This window comes from Bubalus bubalis, chromosome 14 (assembly GCF_019923935.1).
Source record: "Bubalus bubalis isolate 160015118507 breed Murrah chromosome 14, NDDB_SH_1, whole genome shotgun sequence".
Taxonomy (NCBI): Eukaryota; Metazoa; Chordata; class Mammalia; order Artiodactyla; family Bovidae; genus Bubalus; species Bubalus bubalis.
Window position 1 is genome coordinate 46,704,737 of NC_059170.1, and position 19,858 is coordinate 46,724,594.

The 19,858-nt window shown below is 38.1% G+C and overlaps 1 protein-coding gene across 1 annotated transcript in view; it reads left to right on the plus strand.

Moving 5' to 3' along the window:
- Positions 1-1,556: 1,556 nt before the first annotated feature.
- The window catches only part of LOC123329046 (ankyrin repeat domain-containing protein 26), a 58,375-nt gene continuing 40,073 nt past the window's right edge, over positions 1,557-19,858 (plus strand). Inside the window, exons 1-4 of the mRNA XM_045162575.1 lie at positions 1,557-1,745; positions 2,331-2,540; positions 11,264-11,394; positions 17,379-17,448. Of these exons, the coding sequence (XP_045018510.1) occupies positions 1,557-1,745; positions 2,331-2,540; positions 11,264-11,394; positions 17,379-17,448 (600 nt within the window). The remainder of the gene's footprint in view (positions 1,746-2,330; positions 2,541-11,263; positions 11,395-17,378; positions 17,449-19,858) is intronic.

The window sequence follows — 19,858 nt, forward strand, 5'->3', positions numbered from 1 at the left end:
TTGAGTCAGTGATGCCATCCAATCATCTCATCTTCTGTCGTCCCCTTCTCCTCCTGCCTTCAATTTTTCCCAGCATCAAGGTCTTTTCAAATCAATCAGTTCTTTGCAACAGGTCGCCAAAGTATTGGAGTTTCAGCTTCAGCATCAGTTCTTCCAATATATATTCAGGACTGATTCCTTTAGCATGGACTGGTTGGATCTCCTTGCAGTCGAAGGGACTCTCAAGAGTCTTCTCCAACACCACAGTTCAAAAGCATCATACAGTATGTGATCCTTTGGGATTAGCTTTTCTCATTTGATGTCATGTTTTCGAGGTTCATCCATGTGATAGCACATATCAGTTCTGTTTCTGTTGATTGTCAAACAATAAACAGTATGTGACTAAGCCATGTATCTATCATCAGTTGATGGAGCTTTGGGTTGGTTCCACTTTGGGGCTATTAATAATGTTGCTGTGAACATTGATTTATATGTTTCTGTGTGGGCATGTTTTTATTTCCCTGTGGTGGGATTTTATCCTCAAATTTCACAGGCTGATTTAACCTTTTCTTGGCCTTTTCTCAGACTGTCCTGTCTTTACAGTTTCTTTTCCTCTTGGGTAGTCCTCCATTTATTCAGACCTGGTGCCCAGTCTCTCCTCCTTCATGGATCTTTTCTGACTGTCCAGCTCTCATGGAACCTTTTCTCTTCAGCCCTTGTCATCTAGTCTGTGAAGAGCAGTTTAGCCCTTAATTTTACACTGTTATCATTTTTTCCATGAGGGAGAATCTTGTTTAAGTACACACTGGTCTAACAGAGAATATTCATTGATACACACAGCACATGTCTTGCATAAATGGAAAGTAAAAAAGGATTACAAGAATGTGGCATTTTTCTTTTCAGAAAAATGTATAGATCATCTCAGTAAACTATTGGGAAATGGAATTTCTTTAACTGCTTTGGAATGTAGTTCAAATGAGCAAAACGTCTTTGTAGTTCAGAAAAAGGCATATGGGATTAACATCAGTATTCACAGATTTAGTAATTAGAGTCTTGTTGTCACAGTCTTCCTTTGGGAGGGATTTATTGACTCAGTCTAGATAACCCAATACAGTGTACCTCACACTTCCTTGAGAACCATGCAGCATTAAGATGGAGGGATGGGGAGGAGTAAGAGATGTTCTACTAAGAGGGAACTTGCAGTCATTTTATGGAGGAAAGGTAGAAAAATATTTATTGTAGAGCAATAAAAAATATAAAATCAAATGCAAATGTTGTGTGACAAAGATGATGACAGTGAAGAGTATATTTTCTGATTCTCGGTGGTTTGAATTTCTTCCTTGATTCTCTGAATAATACCAGGTCCTACATTCTACAATACAGACACCATCATATTTATTTGATCCTCGGTTTGAGTTAGGCTGTGCTCAGTCCACTTGCCTCATTAGCAAACGGTATTGTTTTCTTCTTGAAGATTGGTGATCTTCCAGCAGAGCTGGGAAATGCATCTTCAAAATGTCTGCACCTGGATGCAGAAAAATCAAGTTCTTTGAGAGGAGTTATTATCTATGAAAGGAATGCGGAAGAAATGTGAAAAACTAAAGAAGAAGAAAAAGAAGTTGGAGCAAGAAGTAGTGAACCTCAAAAGTCATATAGAAGTGAATATGATAGTACACAGTCAAGTAGAGCAGTGTATACTGGAGAGTGAAGAAAGAGCGAGACAGGATCTCATAGAGAAATTAAAAGAAGTCAACCTATTTTTACACGTTAATTTGTTGATCTGTCATGTGCTTGAATTCACCTCACTGTACATTACGTTTTGGATGTATACAGCTTATGTGTTCCCTCTACTTCCCTTAGAACAGTTTATTTTGTAGATTTCTGGAAGGAAGGGGGCACTTGTTTCTCCCTTTAAATATTTCAGTTTCCATCACAGTTACCAGTAAACTGACCTTTCAGAATGATTCTCACTAAAGAATCCTTTTACTTTTAAGACCAGTTGGAATACAGCAAGACTATTAGGAGGAAAAGACAACATTATGGTTTAGAACCAGTACCATCCTCTTGAATTATTCTTAAGTTGTCTTGTTCAGTGTTTAAAATTTTAAGTTGATCTTCATAGTCTTTGAATTATCAGATTATTTAAGTACCCCTATAACATTAATTCCACTTTAGTTTTATAATTCAGATATAGTTCGCTTCACATTGACGACAATTGTTTTAAACTTCCACTCTTTATTTTTCACATTTAAAATTGCTCTCTGAATAACTGACTTAAAACTAAAGGGAACAAGTATAATTATCCAAGTTATAATTATTTTAAAAATGTTATCTTTTTACATTTGCCTTAGACACAAGCAGCATCTCAAGAGAACTTAGAGTATTTACGAGAGAAAAATAATTCTTCTGTAAGAAGTCAGATGGAACTTAGAATTGAAGACTTGGAATCTGAACTCTTCAAGATGAAAACTTTGCCAGAAGATTATAATAAAGCAGAGTGGGAAAAATATAAGCAACTCTACCTAGAAGAACTAGGAGACAGAAAGTCATTGGAAAATAAAGTAAACAAGTCAAGACACAGAATCACAGAAAATAAATTTAGTTCATTACTTTGTCTGGAAAGCCAATTTTTATACAGCTGGATGCATGAGATTAATAGGAAGTGAAAGCTAACTAGATAGTCACTGATAGAGGCACCTAAGACAATCTATGTTAATACTGTATCAAGTTTTTCTACACTACTTAAAACCATGCTTGTGAAATGGAAATTAACACAGGGTTGAAAGGCAGGGTTCACAAAGTGGCTGAAACTAACATGGTGACCTGACTGAGGGGGTGGGTGGAGAGTGGAAAGGGCAGATCCCACCTGCAGTGCCTAGTCAGGTTTCCCCACAGTCTGAAAGCAGAACATTCCTAGGAAGCCTTTCATTAAGTCAAAACAGCATAAAGCAAAGAAGCAGTTAACAGAGAACACATTCTGCTAGTTGGTGCATAAAATAAGTATACACAAGACAAGAGAAACACAGATGTTCACAGAGAGGATTCAGGGCTGTGTGACAACTTGATGCCGAGATGTGGGGTGTGGCTTCCAGGGAAGGAGCACAGTGGAGTCACTCTCCCTACCTGGGGAGCGCAATGCCTCTCAGTGTAAAAACATACACTGAAGAGTGTTTTGACTTTTTGCCTTTTGAAATGAAACCAAAAATTCTCTTCACATTTTTTTTTTTTTTCAATCAAAAGCAGTTGCTGACATAGGCCCTTCCTGGAAGTGAAGTAACATAAAGTGAACTTTGGAAAAGCAGGGAATACTTGTAATTGTTCCTGGGGCTGTTTTAGCTCTCTTCAGACTTACCCATTGACTTTCTTGTACTCCCCTCGAGACTGTGGCTCTAGGTGATTCCTCAGAGCCAAATGCTTAATTTCTCCGAGGTCATGAGTGAAACATATATACAAGGGTGGTAAAAGGAAACACTTGAAAGTGGCTTTGTGGGATGGTGTGTTTCTTCAACCCTGAACTGTTTCCTGGAGGCAGGTGTGTCCCAGAGGCAGCAGGCGTCACTGTGAGGCCACCTCCCTTTCTCTCTGATCCCTTTCTCTCCTCTCCCAACTGTGACTTGTTACTTGAGGAGCCCCAGACACATGTGTACTTCTTTAGAACAAGGTTACAACTGTCACTGATTATAGTAGGTCTGCTCTGTGTTTTCAGTGTTCTAACAGTTTAATGGGAATTCCATTTACTATATGGCAACTTTAAAAATGCAAATCACTTAGGGAAACAGGAATGAAATTGATGTTTTCCATCTTCCCAAGGACTAATGAGAGGCTGGCAGAGATCAGCATCCAACTTGAGGTGGAGAAACAGCAGAACAGATCTTTATTCAGCACTCTCACCATGAGGCCAGTCCTGGAGCCCCCTTGTGTTAGAAATTTCTATAATACTTTAGCGCTCAAATGAAATCTTACTCCAGGAGCAAATGTAGTGGTTTCTACCTCAATTCCATGCCCTTTAAATAACAGCTTTGAAAGTTACTTGACTAAGGGTAGTTCTATTATCTTTTTGCCTTGAGTTTCAGATTTCTGTTAAGTGATTCTTGTTTTTAATTTGGTGAACTTCTGAGCTGTTTATTTGACTTATGCATACTAAGTAAAAGCCAAAAGTAACTGTGGTAATCAAGGACACAGGAATTTTTTGTGTGTGATTTTTTTTTGGTGCTAGATTTCTTGTTTTGTTTTTTTTTAAGATACTTATTAAATTATTAAATTTCTTGAAAAGCTGCATTTAAATTCTAATTTAGAAATGGAATATTATTGCCTAGTAACTGAAAATATACATTCAGATATTTGACTTACTCTAATTGATTTCACTTTGGCTGTGCTTCCTAATCATTTCCAAGCTCTACTGTACCCACCCCAGTTTTTCTCCCCCTAAGCATAAATGAATGACTGGCATCTAAACACTTACCACATATGGATTTCTTTTTTCATTTGAAGGAATCATAGAGAAATCCTTTTAATGAATTAAACAAACTTGTGATACTAAGTCAGAAGATTAATTTCTGGTTCTAGGTTATGATTTTTTGTTATTTTTTTATACAAGAGTACATCTTTAATTACTATTTTACTGATAGCCTTTTAATTAAAATTTCTAAAAAATATCTTGCTGAGCAGTTGTAGAATGTTTCTAAATTTATAGTTAAATCAAATATTTAAAACTTGTAACTGAAGATCACTTTGATGTCTGTCTTGATATCACCTGGATGAATGATGACTTAGATAGTAAGGATGGGGAGTCTTTAAATTGCAACTAGTTTTCATTGTGTAGTCATTGTGATTAAAATATCCATTTCAGTCAATGCACTCGGGTTTATGGTTTTGATGGTATTTTCATGATGATTGTGGTACAGATAAAAATAGCCCTTGTTAAATATAGTCTCAACCTGTGTTCTCATTTGGCTTCTTGCCATCACAGAAGAGCAATCTAAGGTTTCTTCAACAGCACTGTGGCTATGTTGGGTCTTAGTACTTGAGAGCCATGAACCTGGAGGACGTACTTTAGCTGTACAGTCATAGCAGGCCTCTGAACACTTAATCCCAAGTCAGAGACTTGCCCACGCAGGCCTAAGAGGAGGTAGCGAATGCTTAACCCCTGTCCCAGAGGCAGGCTGCCTACTGCAGACCCAAGTTCATGGTGCTGTGGGCACATATATCTTTTCAAGGAAGAGATTCGGAACCAAGCAAGCACTTTGGGAGAAGTTCCTTGTTCCAGACTTAAGCCTTAGGTAAATCTCCTCGCTTCTCATCCCACAGCAAACATTATTCTCAATGGTGAAAAACTGAAAGCATTTCCTCTAAAATCAGGAACAAGATAAGGGTGCCCATTCTCACCACTACTATTCAACATAGCTTTGGCAGTTCTAGCCCCAGCATTCAGAGAAGAAAGAGAAATAAAAAGAGTCTAGATTGGAAAAGAAAAAGTAAAATTCTCGCTGTTTGCAGATGACATGGTTCTCTACATAGAAAACCCTAAAGACACTGCCAGAAAATTACTAGAGCAAATCAATGAATATAATAAAGTTGTAAGATGTAAAATTAACACACAGAAATCCCTTGCATTCCTATACACTAACAATGAGAAAACAGAGAAATGAAGGAAACTATCCCATTCACCACTGCAGCAAAAATGAAATATTTAAAAATAAATTTAACTAAAGAAACAAAAGACTTATATAAAACTATAAAACACTGATGAAAGAAATCAAAGATGACACAAATAGATGGAGAAGTATATGATGTTCATGGATTGGAAGAATCAATATAGTGAAAATGAATATACTACCCTAAGCAATTTGTAGATTCAATGCAATCCCTATCAAGCTGCCAATAGTATTTGTCACAGACCTAGAACAAATAATTTAACAATTTGTATGGAAACCCAAAAAACCTTGAATAGCCAAGCAATCTTGAGAAAGAAGAATGGAACTGGAGGAATCAACCTGCTTGACTTCAGACTATACTACAGAGCTACAGTCATCACGACAGTATGTATTTCTTTTTGCTCCTGGCTATATCATGCTTCTACTTCTGCCATCTCTGTAGAACTATCCGCCTGCACCCTGATACTATTCTCAGAAAACATGGGGTTCATCAACTTGTCAAGTTTCTGGTAGACGTTGAGGCTAGGAAACCCAGACTCAAGCAGTCACGCCTGTGTCCCTGTCACTTGGTGGGTGACCTTAAAATTTCCCAGTCATTGATTTTGTCACTAGTTTATATTTTGCCCTCAGGAAGAATTCCAACCACGCACATCAATATGGATCCTGCCAAAGTATTTGGCCTTATCTCTTTACCACCCTCCTCTGCTGTTTATCTCTACATCTAATCTAACCAGACAGACTGTAGGATCTCACAGGTGTGCTTCCCCACCTCCAGTCTTTGTATGTGCTTCTCCCCTCTATCTCCTGTACTTTTTTCCTGTCCTTCATGGATCTACTTCCACAGCACCTCCACCAAAAAGCTGACAGTATTGCTACAAAGCTGGCTGTCCCTTTTGAGTGTTCCTTGTATCATCTTTTCTATCTTAGTATTTATGACTCTGTATGGAAATTGCCTGTTTGTCTATTTTTCCAGTTTATGGGATATCATTTTTCAGGGTGGACTGGGTCACCTTCATCTTGTAATTCCAGTGTTTGTCACAGCACCTTTGTACATAGTTATTGAATAAATGAATGAAAAATGAGAAAACCAGAAGCTCTGACACTCAGCCACATGTGGGACCAAGGGCAGATTATGTAATTGTAATCTGGTATTTTGTTTTCCATCATCTATAGATATGTTTCACTTTTTGGAACACTTAGAAATATCTGTTTTTGTTGTTGTTTGTTTGTTTGTTTGTTTTTTAACTAATACCTAGTTAACTCAAGTATTTCAGATAAAGAATGCAATCCTTTTTCTTTCCAGCTGCTGCTGAATTTGAATCTGAGTCCTATGGAGTGTCTCCTCAGGGATCTGTATCAGGATCTACTTTTGAAAACATCACAAGAATATGTACAGGTTTTGAAGAAAAAATATATGATCTAAAAGGTAAATAGTAAAAATTTCCCTTCTTGACTATTTTCATGACATTTTAGTTTTCCCATTAAACATGATGAGAAAGTCCTTATTAAAGGGAAATATTTTTGTGTGTATGATGAAACTTTATATGGTATTTTAAAAATACTAATTTTAAGTAGTATTTATACTACTTTTAAGCAATAGTATCTAAGTACTTTACATCCATACATGACCACAGGAAAAACCATAGCCTTGACTAGACGGACCTTTGTTGGCAAAGTAATGTCTCTGCTTTTCAATATGCTATCTAGGTTGGTCATAACTTTCCTTCCAAGGAGTAAGCGTCTTTTAATTTCATGGCTGCAGTCACATCTGCAGTGATTTTGGAGCCCAGAAAAATAAAGTCTGACACTGTTTCCACTGTTTCCCCATTTATTTCCCATGAAGTGGTGGGACCGGATGCCATGATCTTAGTTTTCTGAATGTTGAGCTTTAAGCCAACTTTTTCACTCTCCACTTTCACTTTCATCAAGAGGCTTTTTAGTTCCTCTTCACTTTCTGCCATAAGGGTGGTGTCATCTGCATATCTGAGGTGATTGATACTTCTCCTGGCAATCTTGATTCCAGCTTGTGTTTCTTCCAGTCCAGCGTTTCTCATGATGTACTCTGCATATAAGTTAAATAAACAGGGTGACAATATTCAGCCTTGACGTACTCCTTTTCCTATTTGGAACCAGTCTGTTGTTCCATGTCCAGTTCTAACTGTTGCTTCCTGACATGCATATAGGTTTCTCAAAAGGCAGGTCAGGTGTTCTGGTATTCCCATCTCTTTCAGAATTTTCCACAGTTTATTGTGATCCACACAGTCAAAGGCTTTGGCTTAGTCAATAAAGCAGAAATAGACATTTTTCTGGAACTCTTTTGCTTTTTCCATGATCCAGCGGATGTTGGCAATTTGATCTCTGGTTCCTCTGCCTTTTCTAAAACCAGCTTGAACATCTGGAAGTTCATGGTTCACATATTGCTGAAGTCTGGCTTGGAGAATTTTGAGTATTACTTTACCAGCATGTGAGATGAGTGCAATTGTGTGGTAGTTTGAGCATTCTTTGGCATTGCCTTTCTTTGGGATTGGAATGAAAACTGACCTTTTCCAGTCCTGTGGCCACTGCTGAGTTTTCCAAATTTGCTGGCATATTGAGTGCAGCACTTTCACAGCATCATCTTTCAGGATTTGAAATAGCTCAACTGGAATTCCATCACCTCCACTAGCTTTGTTTGTAGTGATGCTTTCTAAGGCCCACTTGACTTCACATTCCAGGATGTCTGGCTCTAGGTGAGTGATCACACCATCGTGATTATCTTGGTCGTGAAGATCTTTTTTGTACAGTTCTTCTGTGTATTCTAGCCACCTCTTCTTAATATCTTCTGCTTCTGTTAGGCCCATACCATTTCTGTCCTTTATCGAGCCCATCTTTGCATGAAATGTTCCCTTGGTATCTCTAATTTTCTTGAAGAGATTTCTAGTCTTTCCCATTCTGTTGTTTTCTTCTATTTCTTTGCATGGATTGCTGAGAAAGGCTTTCTTATCTCTCCTTGCTCTTCTTTGGAACTCCGCATTCAAATGCTTATATCTTTCCTTTTCTCTTTTGCTTTTCACTTCTCTTCTTTTCACAGCTATTTGTAAGGCTTCCTCAGACAGCTATTTTGCTTTTTTGCATTTCTTTTCCATGGGGATGGTCTTGATCCTGTCTCCTGTACAGTGTCACGAATGTTACTTTTAGGCATATTTAAAACCCAGCACTGTTAAGTTTTCCAATTTCAAATTCAAAGTGTTAGTCACTCAGTCATGTCTGACTCTGTGACCAATGGACTGCAGCCTGCCAGACTCCTCTGTCCTCCACTATCTTGTGGAGTTAGCTCAAATTCATGTCTATCGAGTCAGTGATGCTCTCCTACCATCTCATCCTCTGTTGTCCCCTTTCTCCTCCTGCCTTCAATCTTTCTCAGCATCAGGGTCTTCTCTGATAAGTGAGCTCTTCACATCAAGTGGCTGAAGTATTGGAGCTTCAGCCTCAGCATCAGTCCTTCTGATGAATATTCAGAATTGATTTCCTTTAGGATTGACTGGTTTAATCCCTTTGCAGTCCAAGGACTCTCATGAGTCTACTCCAACACCACAGTTTAAAAGCATCAATCCTTCAGCACTCAGCCTTCTTTATGGTTCAACTCTCATATATTTATACATCACTACTGGAAAAATAGTATCTATGTTTTAACCCCAATCTCCTAATTTATCCCTCCCCTCATGTTTCCCCTTTCATAAACATAATTTGATTTTGAGATCTGTGAGTTGGTTTTGTTTTGTAAATAAGCTTATTTTGATTAGATTCCACAAGTAAGTGATGTGATATTTTTCTCTGAGTTACTTCACTTAGTATTGTAATTTTGAGATCCTTCTGTGTTGCTGCAAATGGCATTATTTCATTCTTTTTTTAGCCAAGTTATATTCCATTGTGTGTGTGTGTATGTGTGTACACTGCATCTTCTTTATCCATTCTGATGTTGGTGGACACTTAGATTGCTTCTGTGTCTTGGCTATTGTCAATAGCTCTGCAGTGAACATTGGGGTGCATGTACCTAATTGAATTATGGTTTTCTCCAGATATATGCCAAGGACTGGGATTGCTGAATCATATGGCAAGTTTATAGTTAGATTTTAAAGAAACCTCATAGAGTTCTCCACAATGGGTGTACCTACTTACATTCCATAAACAGTGTAGGAGGGTTCCCTTTTCTCCACACTCTCTCAAGCATTTATTGTTCATAGATTTTTTGATGATGGCTATTCTGATTGGTGTGAAATGATACCTCATTGTAGTATTTCTGCATTTCTCTAATAATTAGTGATGCAGAGCATCCTTTATGAACATCCTTTCATGTGCTTTTTGGTCATTGTAGGTGTTCTTTACAGAAATGTATATTTAGATCCTACACTCATTTTGTGATCAGGTTGTTTGCTTTTTGATATTGAGCTCTTTGAGCTGTTTGAAATGTTGTAGATTAATCTCTTGTTAGTTGTATCGTTTGCAAATATTGTTGCCCATTATGTGGGTTGTGGTCTGTCTTGTTTATGATTTCCTGCACTGTGCCAAAGCTTTTAAGTTTGATTAAATCCCATTTGCTTATTTCTGTTTTTATTTTCATTATTCTAAGAGGTGGATGAAAAAAGATACTGCTGTAATTTAAGTCAGAGAGTGTTGTACCTATATTTTCCCTTAAGAGTATTATAGGGCCTGTCCTTATACTTAAGTCTTTAGTCCATTTCGAGTTTGTTTCTGTGTATGATGTTAGGGAGTGTTCTAACTTCCTTCTTATACTTGTAGCTGTTGAGTTTTCTTATCACCACTTGTTGAAGAAGCTGTCTTTGTGTCTTTGTATAGTCTTGCCTCCTTTATCATAGATTAATTGACCATTGGGCATAGGTTTCTCTCTGGACTTTCTGTCTTATTTCATTGATCATTCAGTATATTTCTGTTTTTGTGCTAGGGCCAGTGTTTTGATTACTGAAGCTTGCAGAGTAGACTGAAGTCAGGATACCTGATTCTGTCAACTCTTGCTTTTCTTTCTCAAGATTGCTTTGGCTATTTGGGGCCTTCTGTTTCCATATACACTGTAAAATTTTTTTTGTTCTGGTTCTGTGGAAAATTCCATTGGTAATTTGATAGAAATTGCAATGAATCTGTAGATTGTTTTGGGTAGTATAGTTATTTTGACAGTTATATAGTTTTAATGCCACTTTGATTTCTGTGTTTATTTCAGTTTCCTGTCTTTCCCTCTTAGTTTAGGTAAGGGGTTATTGATACTGTTTGTTTCTTTCAGAAAATGAACTTCCAGTTCTTGCACATGCACACTTGTCAGTCTGGCACGCCAAGCCTCTGTGCGCATGGGCAATGTGTTTCTAGGTGTCACTTAGCAACGATCATTCTGGGATGAAAGATTCTAAACTGTTGAGCTTCCCAGTTGGGAGGTTGTGGCAGGACTGCTCTGGCTTACCTCTTAGTGTTTGTGTTGGGTTTAGAGGACTCTGAAGAGCTGAGGGGGAGGTGAGGTGTGTTGGAGTTTGTAGACTCTGCGATGAAGAAGAGTTTTGGCTTCAGGAGTTAAAAAGGGCATCTCGCCCTTTGGCTCCTCCATCAACCCAGTGAGAGACAGCTGTCATAAAATCAACTTCCAGCCCAGGTACTGCATCCGAGACAAGGACCTCAGAAAGATCCACAAAGCTGCCAGTGCAGGCAACGTAGCCAAAGTGCAGCAGGTTCTGTTGCCCGGGAGGAATGGCCTGAATGACAGAGAGAAGATGAATAGGTAAGCAGGGTGGAAGGGCCTGGCAGGGGTCCCTCCTGTGAGTTTCCCCTCCAAGGCTCTTGGACACCTTCCTGGGATCCAGCACCCCACAGACTTTATGGTCAGCAGAAAGCCTTAGCTGGTTTCAGACCCACTTGTAATTCCCCTTATAGGGCACTTTGCTGATGGTTTTGAAGTCATTTAACTGAATGTCAGTAATCACAGAAATGAAATGAAACATGAATAGCATCTGTTTTTTCTGTCTTCCTCCTACTTTTTATTTGCATGGGTTAGCATGATGTACTCATGAGTAAGAGCTCTCAAGTTCTATAGCCTTCAAGAAATTTTCTGGAACCTCCTGGCTCTCACATTTTTTCTCATGTGATTTATGAAAACACTTCTTCATGGATCGCTAATCCATGGATCATGGCAGTGGACAGATTTCTGATGGTGTCAGCATCTTATTTTTAATTTACATATTTTTATACCATAAGGTATATATTACAGAAAACTGCATAGTGAGCAAAATAATTCTCATGAGAGGTCAACTTCTGGATTAAAAATTCCTCAGATACAATTCAATATCTGTTTTATATCAGTGTACACTTAGGTGTATATGTTCTTTGCTGAAGGACCTTAGAAGACAGCTTTGAAGTAGGAAGCCTGCTGTGTCCTTGAATAGGAAGACATTTTCTTAGGATGTATGGTTTTTCTATACTTAAACCAAATCAATATATCATGATTTTAAACATTTTGGATTACATATGCTGTCTTTAATTATTGTGATGAAATTAAAATTGTACATAGTAGACTAAGACTTGCTCTTCATGATATAAAAATGTGCCATAAGTGCCCACAAAATATTCATTCACTAACAACTGTAAAGGGCATAGATAAATGAATGGAACAGAATAGAAAATACCCAAACACCCAAATGTAGGTAAAACTTTAGAACTTGATACTGATGACATTTTCTATTAGGAAAGACAAATTGTATATAGATGGTGGAGAAATAACCTGATAAAAGAGAAAAGTAACTAGATTTTTATCTCACCAAAAAGTTTCAGATGGAGTGTGGATCAAACATTTTAAATATGCACAGTGAGAAAAGTACCAGAAGAAAACTCAAATTCTTATTTATACATTTTTTTCCTGCTGACAGAGACCTTCTTTTTTTTCCATTTCTATTGTTTCTTAACCTTAATTTTTTAAATTGGAGAATAATTGCTTTACAATGTTGTGCTGTTTTCTGCTGTATAACATCATAGATCAGTTCTAAGTATACATATTTCCCCTTCCTTGTGAGCCTCCTTCCCACCCCAAAGACCTCACTAAGAATTATTTCAAAAGCAAGAATTCTTGAGTTTCCTGGATTTTGGCACACACAAAAAAAGGAAAAGAAATATGGAGGTTGAATTAACATTTTAACAACTCAAAAAAAAATGTAAAACTCTGTGTCGATCAAGCTGTCTATAGGCAAGTCGGATTAGCAGACAGGGTTGGTCTTTTTGGCACCAATAGGAATGTAGTACAGATAAAAATAACCTGTTGCTTTCAATTTTTTTTAGAATTTTTTTGAGAATTGATATCTTCTAACAACTTTATCTGAAATGATCTAAGAATTTGGTAGTTGTTTTTCATATTAGTGTTAAAATATTATTTATCACATTTTTAATACATAGCATTCGCCAACTGATTTCTGAATATAAAGAAAAGAGACCTGAAACTTCTCCTGAAAATAGCAACCCAGGTACATCATCTGATACCTAATTACTCTTGGTGATTCTACCATAGATAAAGTAGGAGTGAGGAAGTTTCAATAATGAAAGAACTATGAAAAAATTGGTGTAAATTGCATGTGTGTTTTATTTTCTAAATTACTCTTTTAATACTCTAGTATTCATAATTCTTTAAGAGGTTAATTGTAGGTGATTTAACATCAAAGACAGTATTGTCTGAAAAGAAATCCATGTATTTAGTATGGCCCCTAAAGTCCTATATTAGATCTTTGTATAAATAAGAAAAAAATGTTTAACTTAGTATGATGTATATTTCATCTATAGTCATATATCAAATTGGACTTCTTATGAAACTGAACATTCATTTTTAGAAATAGTTTGCATTTAGTGAATGAATAGTTAGTAGTTACTGTGTAGTGATTAGTCTCACTAAAATAGTTACCATCATTAAAACTGAGAACCTGAATAATCCCTTCCTGGTAGGATAAGAAATGATCAACGATAAGAACTGCAAAGCAGAGCCAGTGTGCAGCATAATAGTGAGAGATTATTTCTGAAAGATACCTACCAACAGTACAGAAGGCGGAAAAGCAATGCCTGGTTGAGAGCCAGTTATTTTGCCTATTGTTGTACCAAGCAGGTCTCTATTACCAACTTCATTCCTTACAGATCCAAAGAGAGTGAGGTAGGTTGACTTCATTAGGACCAGATGTTTTCTTCTGTGTGTTAGATAATTGTCATGACAGTATAGTTTTGTAAGAACAAGATGTTCTCTTGCCATCAGTTAAAAGATTATCATAATAGATACTCAAATAGATCAACTTGGGACTCTGCAGGTTCTACTAAAAGCACAAAAAATACTTCAGATTAACAAAAACAGCATTAGGCCTGCTCAATGTGGCACATTGCACAGGGTGTCTGAGGATACCTTTAACTGAGTAGACCTCTGTCTAATCAAAGCGGACTTCCCAGATGGCTCACTAGTAAAGAATCCACCTGCCAATGCAGGAGATATGGTTTGATCCCTGTGTCGGTAAGATCCCCTGGAGAAGGAAATGGCAATCCACTCCAGTACTTTTGCCTGGGAAATCCCATTGGCAGAAGAGCCTGGTGAGATGCAGTCCATGGGGTTGCAAGAGTCAGACATGACTTGGTAACTGAACAACAAAAACATCTATCAAAGAACTGTAGGTTGGTTTAATACATTAGTCAGAGGAGATACAGAGATGACAGAGTTTTGGTCTTCAATACATTCATAATAGAAAAGAGTTGTCTCTAGTTAATTTCTGTATTTTTCTAAACAACATTTTCAAAGAAAACATGCCTATTTAATTGTTCATTTGTTCACTAAACAGATAACTTTCAAGAGTCGTTTATATACTAAGCATTGTTCTGATGTCACAGGGTGCAAACATTTAAAAATCACTGCCCCTGCTCTCCAGGCTCAAGCTTGCAGTGCTCCTGTCCCCATGGAGTCACTGCATGTGAGTCATCCCTCCAGCATCAGATCATGATGACCCCTGGGAATTGTTGTCCAAAGGCACCAGAGTCCGTGGCTCCCTCCATCCTTCCTTTCCTCCCCTTGTTTATCAGCTTAGGATGTGATGATGTATGACTTCCAAGCTGAAAAAGCATGATTTCTATAAACATTTGCCATATAATGGGAAGGATTGATATAATGATATCCCTCACTAGTACACAGCACTCTTTGGACCATCCTGCTCTATGTGGTCCAGATACTCTTGAGCAATGGAAGGAGAGAATCTCAAGAGATTCTTTTTAAATATATTAATGTGTGTGTATATATATATATATATGTAAGTTTTTAGACATTTTTTAAAAGTTCAGCTTCTGTGTACCCTACTGCATGCTCACCACTACAATTCCAGTCCCCATTCTCACAACTGAGTTGACTCCCTTTACCCGTTTGCCCTCCCCCGCTTCCCTTTCAAAAGATTATCCTTTCTAAACCTGGAATTACTATATCTTTCATACTTCTCTTGCCTTTGGAAAGAGGGCCAAGAAGAGAAGACTTTGCTTCCTATGTTTTACCATGCTCTGAAGTTCAATGCCTGTAGACCAAGCTTCCCTGTGATGGGGCGTTTTCATTGTGAACTGAAGAGTCAGAGAAGTTGTCATGTCCCCAAAAGACACCTATAGTCTCTGTTCACTGCTCCAGGCAATGGAAGTCCAGAAATACTGTGCTGTTTAAGTGTGCTATTGTCAGTTTATAGTACTGAGTCTATTAATGGTATAATATCATTTTCTGTCAGTCTCCTGGAGTTTGGTTAGGATTATGGTCATTGTAAACAGCGGTTCTTTCTTTGCTTTTTGTTTTGCATTTGATGACTATAAAGGGGAGGAGTGGTTCTTAGGCATTAGTGGCCTACGAGTATAGTACAATCACTGTTCTCTCTAGTGTGGTCCCCAGGTATGGTTAGAAAGGAATACTTTTAAACCAAGCATCAGTCTTGAGGTTTTAATATTCTGTATTTTTCTTTTGTTGATTTAAAATGCATCTTGCTTTTTTCTTTAATATTGGATGAGAGTTCTGAAGAAGACTCTTTAAGCAGGTAGGATTTTCCGGATGTTTTAAATTATATGTTTAACTAAGGGAACATGGATAAGAGAAACTAATGTTTGTTGAGCGTTCTACTCTGGGTTAGATACTGCATTACGTGCTTAACATTTGTGACCTCATAGAGTCATCACAGCAGCTTTGTAAAGTAGCTGTGTCCTACTTTTACTTAATTAGGCAACTCTGGTTTCAGGAGGTTAATGAATTGACTCATGATTCTGTGGTTAAAATGAGTTGACCTGTGATTTGATTTGACAGTTGGCCTTCCTGGCTCCCACGTCCACTCCCATGTCCCTCAGCAGAGACTGAGAAGTACCCATATAGCAAATAAGTTAAAGATAGATATAAATTAGTTCTTTGACTTGTCTACATTTTAAGTTTTGACATTGTGGGGAAACTCCCTGTACTCCCTTTTAGAGTAAAGGAGAGAACTGGTGCCTTCTCAATAAGTGGTTTCCCTGCTGACGGACCTAGACTACCCTTTTGGACAGACTCAGATTAGTCTCTGAACCGGGAACAGACAATGGAGAAGGAAAAGCCAATTCTTCCACTTTGTTTTTTTTTTTTTATTTTATTTTATTTTTAACTTTACAATATTGTATTGGTTTTGCCATATATCAACATGAATCTGCCACAGGTATAAACGTGTTCCCCATCCTAAACCCTCCTCCCTCCTCCCTCCCTGTACCATCCCTCTGGGTCGTCCCAGTGCACCAGCCCCAAGCATCCAGTATCGTGCATCGAACCTGGACTGGCAACTCATTTCATATATGATATTATACATGTTTCAATGCCATTCTCCCAGATCATCCCACCCTCTCCCTCTCCCACAGAGTCCAAAAGACTATTCTATACATCAACCCAGATGTCCATTAGCAGATGAATGGACAAGAAAGCTGTGGTACATTTACACAATGGAGTATTACGCAGCCATTAAAAAGAATACATTTGAATCAGTTCTAATGAGGTGGATGAAACTGGAGCCTATTATACAGAGTGAAGTAAGCCAGAAAGAAAAACACCAATACAGTATACTAATGCATATATATGGAATTTAGAAAGATGGTAACAATAACCCTGTGTACGAGACAGCAAAAGAGACACTGATGTATAGAATAGTCTTCCACTTTGTTTTAAGTCATCAGGTTTATTCCAGTTTGGGCAAACAAAAATTATTTCAATCCATCAGTTGGATTTTCTGTTCAGCTATTAGAACTTTTGGTGAAAACAGATTATTTTTAGGCTCTGCCGATATATTGGCTGTCACTCTCTGTTATGGAAACTAAGAATGAGTGTTAACTGGATATTTCATAGGTTGTCAAAGATGGAAGCAGAAATAGGTAACTAAAAACTTTTTTGGAGACTTGCCTGGGGATGCAGTGGTTAAGATGGTTAATAAGACTTCTTCCAGTGTAGGCAGTGTGAGTTTGATATTCAGTCAGGGAATCTAAGATCGGGGTCAGACAGCCAAAACATAACATAGATGGAACAAATTCAATGAAGACTTGAAAACTGGTCCACATCAAAAAATCTTTTTTTAAAAAAAAAGCTGTTTTAAAACAGGCCAAATTTTATTCATGTCAAGAAAGTTCATTTAATATATTAAAAGCTTTCACTTGTTTTGTTGTTGTTATTGTTGTTCAAAGAAATGAACTCACTCATTTTTATTGTATGTTTTTGCTTTAAAGGTTTCCCAATAAACCTGGCATTGATTTGGGGCCTACATCAGAAGATGAAGTCTTAGATTTTAAAACCAAGGTAAAGTGTTCCATTGTGAAATTAGTTTTCCTGCTCTGAATTTAGTTTCATATAGTATTTACTCTTATGATTAGACAATGAAAGTGAAAAATAGATTCAAGGGATTAGATCTGATTAACAGAGTGCCTGAAGAACTATGGACGGATATTCGTGACATTGTACAGGAGGCAGTGATCAAGACCATCCCCAAGAAAAAGAAATGCAAAAAGGCAAAATGGTTGTCTGAGGAGGCTTTACAAATAGCTGAGAAAAGAAGAGAAGCAAAAGGCAAAGTAGAAAAGGAAAGATATATCCATTTGAATGCAGAGTTCCAAAGAATAGCAAGGAGAGATAAGAAAGCTTTTCTCAGTGATGAAAGAAATAGAGGGAATCAATAGAATGGGAAAGACTAGAGATCTCTTCAAGAAAATTAGAGATACCATGGGAACATTTCATGCAAAGATGGGCACAATAAAGGACAGAAATGGTATGGACCTAACAGAAGCAGAATATGTTAAGATGAGGTGGCAAGAATAAACAGAAGAACTATACAAAAAAGATCTTCATGACCCAGATAACCAGGATGGTGTGATCACTCACCTAGAGCCAAACATACTGGAATGCAAAGTCAAGTGGGCCTTAGGAAGCATCACTAGGAACAAAGCAGGTGGAGGTGATGGAATTGCAGTTTAGCTATGTCAAATCCTAAAAGATGATGCTGCACTCAATATGCCAGCAAATCTGCAAAACTGAGCAGTGGCCACAGGACTGGAAAAGTCCGTTTTCATTCCAATCCCAAAGAAAAGCAATGCCAAAGAATGTTAAAACTACCGCATAATTGCATTCATCTCACATGCTAGCAAAGTGATGCTCAAAATTCTTCAAGCCAGGCTTCAGTAGTACATGAACCATGAACTTCCAGATGCTCAAGCTGGATTTAGAAAAGGCAGAGGAACCAGAGATCAAATTGTCAGCATCCTCTGGATCATAAAAAAAGCAACAGATTTCCAGAAAAGCATCTACTTCTGCTTTATTGACTGTGCCAAACCATTTGACTCTGTGGATCACAACAAAGTGTAGAAAATTCTTCAAGAGATGGGAATACCAGACCACCTGACCTGCTTCTTGAGAAATCTGTATGCAGGTCAGGAAGCAACAATTAGAACTGGACATGGAACAACAGACTGGTTCCAAATAGGAAAAGGAGTACGTCAAGGCTGTATATTCTCACCTTGCTTATTTAACTTATATGCAGAGTATATCATGAGAAACGCTGGACTGGAAGAAACCCAAGCTGGAATCAAGATTGCTGGGAGAAATATCAATAACCTCAGATATGCAGATGACACCACTCTTATGGCAGAAAGTGAAGAAGAACTATAGAGCCTTTTGATGAAAGTGAAAGAGGAGAGTGAAAAAGTTGGCTTAAAGCGCAACATTCATAAAACTAGGATCATGGCATCCAGTCCCATCACTTCATGGGAAATAGATGCGGAAACAGTGGAAACAGTGTCAGACTTTATTTTTCTGGGCTCCAAAATCACTGCAGGTTGTGATTGCAGCCATAAAATTAAAAGACCCTTACTCCTTGGAAGGAAAGTTATGACCAACGTAGACAGCATATTAAAAAACAGAGACATTACTTTGCCAACAAAGCTCCATCTAGCCAAGGCTATGGTTTTCCCAGTGGTCATGTATGGATGTGAGAGTTGGACTATAAAGAAAGCTGAGCATAGAAGAATTGATGCTTTTGAACTGTGGTGTTGGAGAAGACTCTTGAGAGTCCCTTGGACTGCAAGGAGCTCCAATCAGTCCATCCTAAAGGAGATCAATCCTGGGTGTTCATTGAAAGGACTAATGTTGAAGCTGAAACTCCAATATTTTGGCCACCTGATGTGAAAAGCTAACTCATCTGATAAGACCCTGATGCTGGGAAAGATTGAGGGCAGGAGGAGAAGGGGACGACAGAGGATGAGATGGTTGGATGGCATCACCAACTCAATGGACGTGGTTTGGGTGGACTCTGGGAGTTGGTGATGGACGGGGAGGCCTGATGTGCTGTGGTACATGGGGTAGCAAAGAGTCGGACACGACGGAGCGACTGAACTGAACTGAACACCTTTACTTGTGTAGTAGATCCCCATCATGTGAAGGAAAAAGATGACACTTCCTTTCTCCCATTTGAACCTGGTTCTCCAGTTTTGTCTCTCTAGATGGTTCCCAGTAACTCTGTTCTAGTTTTCTACATGACTTGTGAACATTGTTTCACACCTCACCCATTTGCTCGGGCCGCCCTTCCTAGAATCCCCTTCACATCCTGGCTCTGCACTCTCTGTCTTCTGAGACACAGCCCTTTATCACAGCATTCCTTGAGCTTCGCAGGTACACCTGCCTCCTTTCTCCTTTGTGCCTTTCCTGTGCTCTGTCTGCT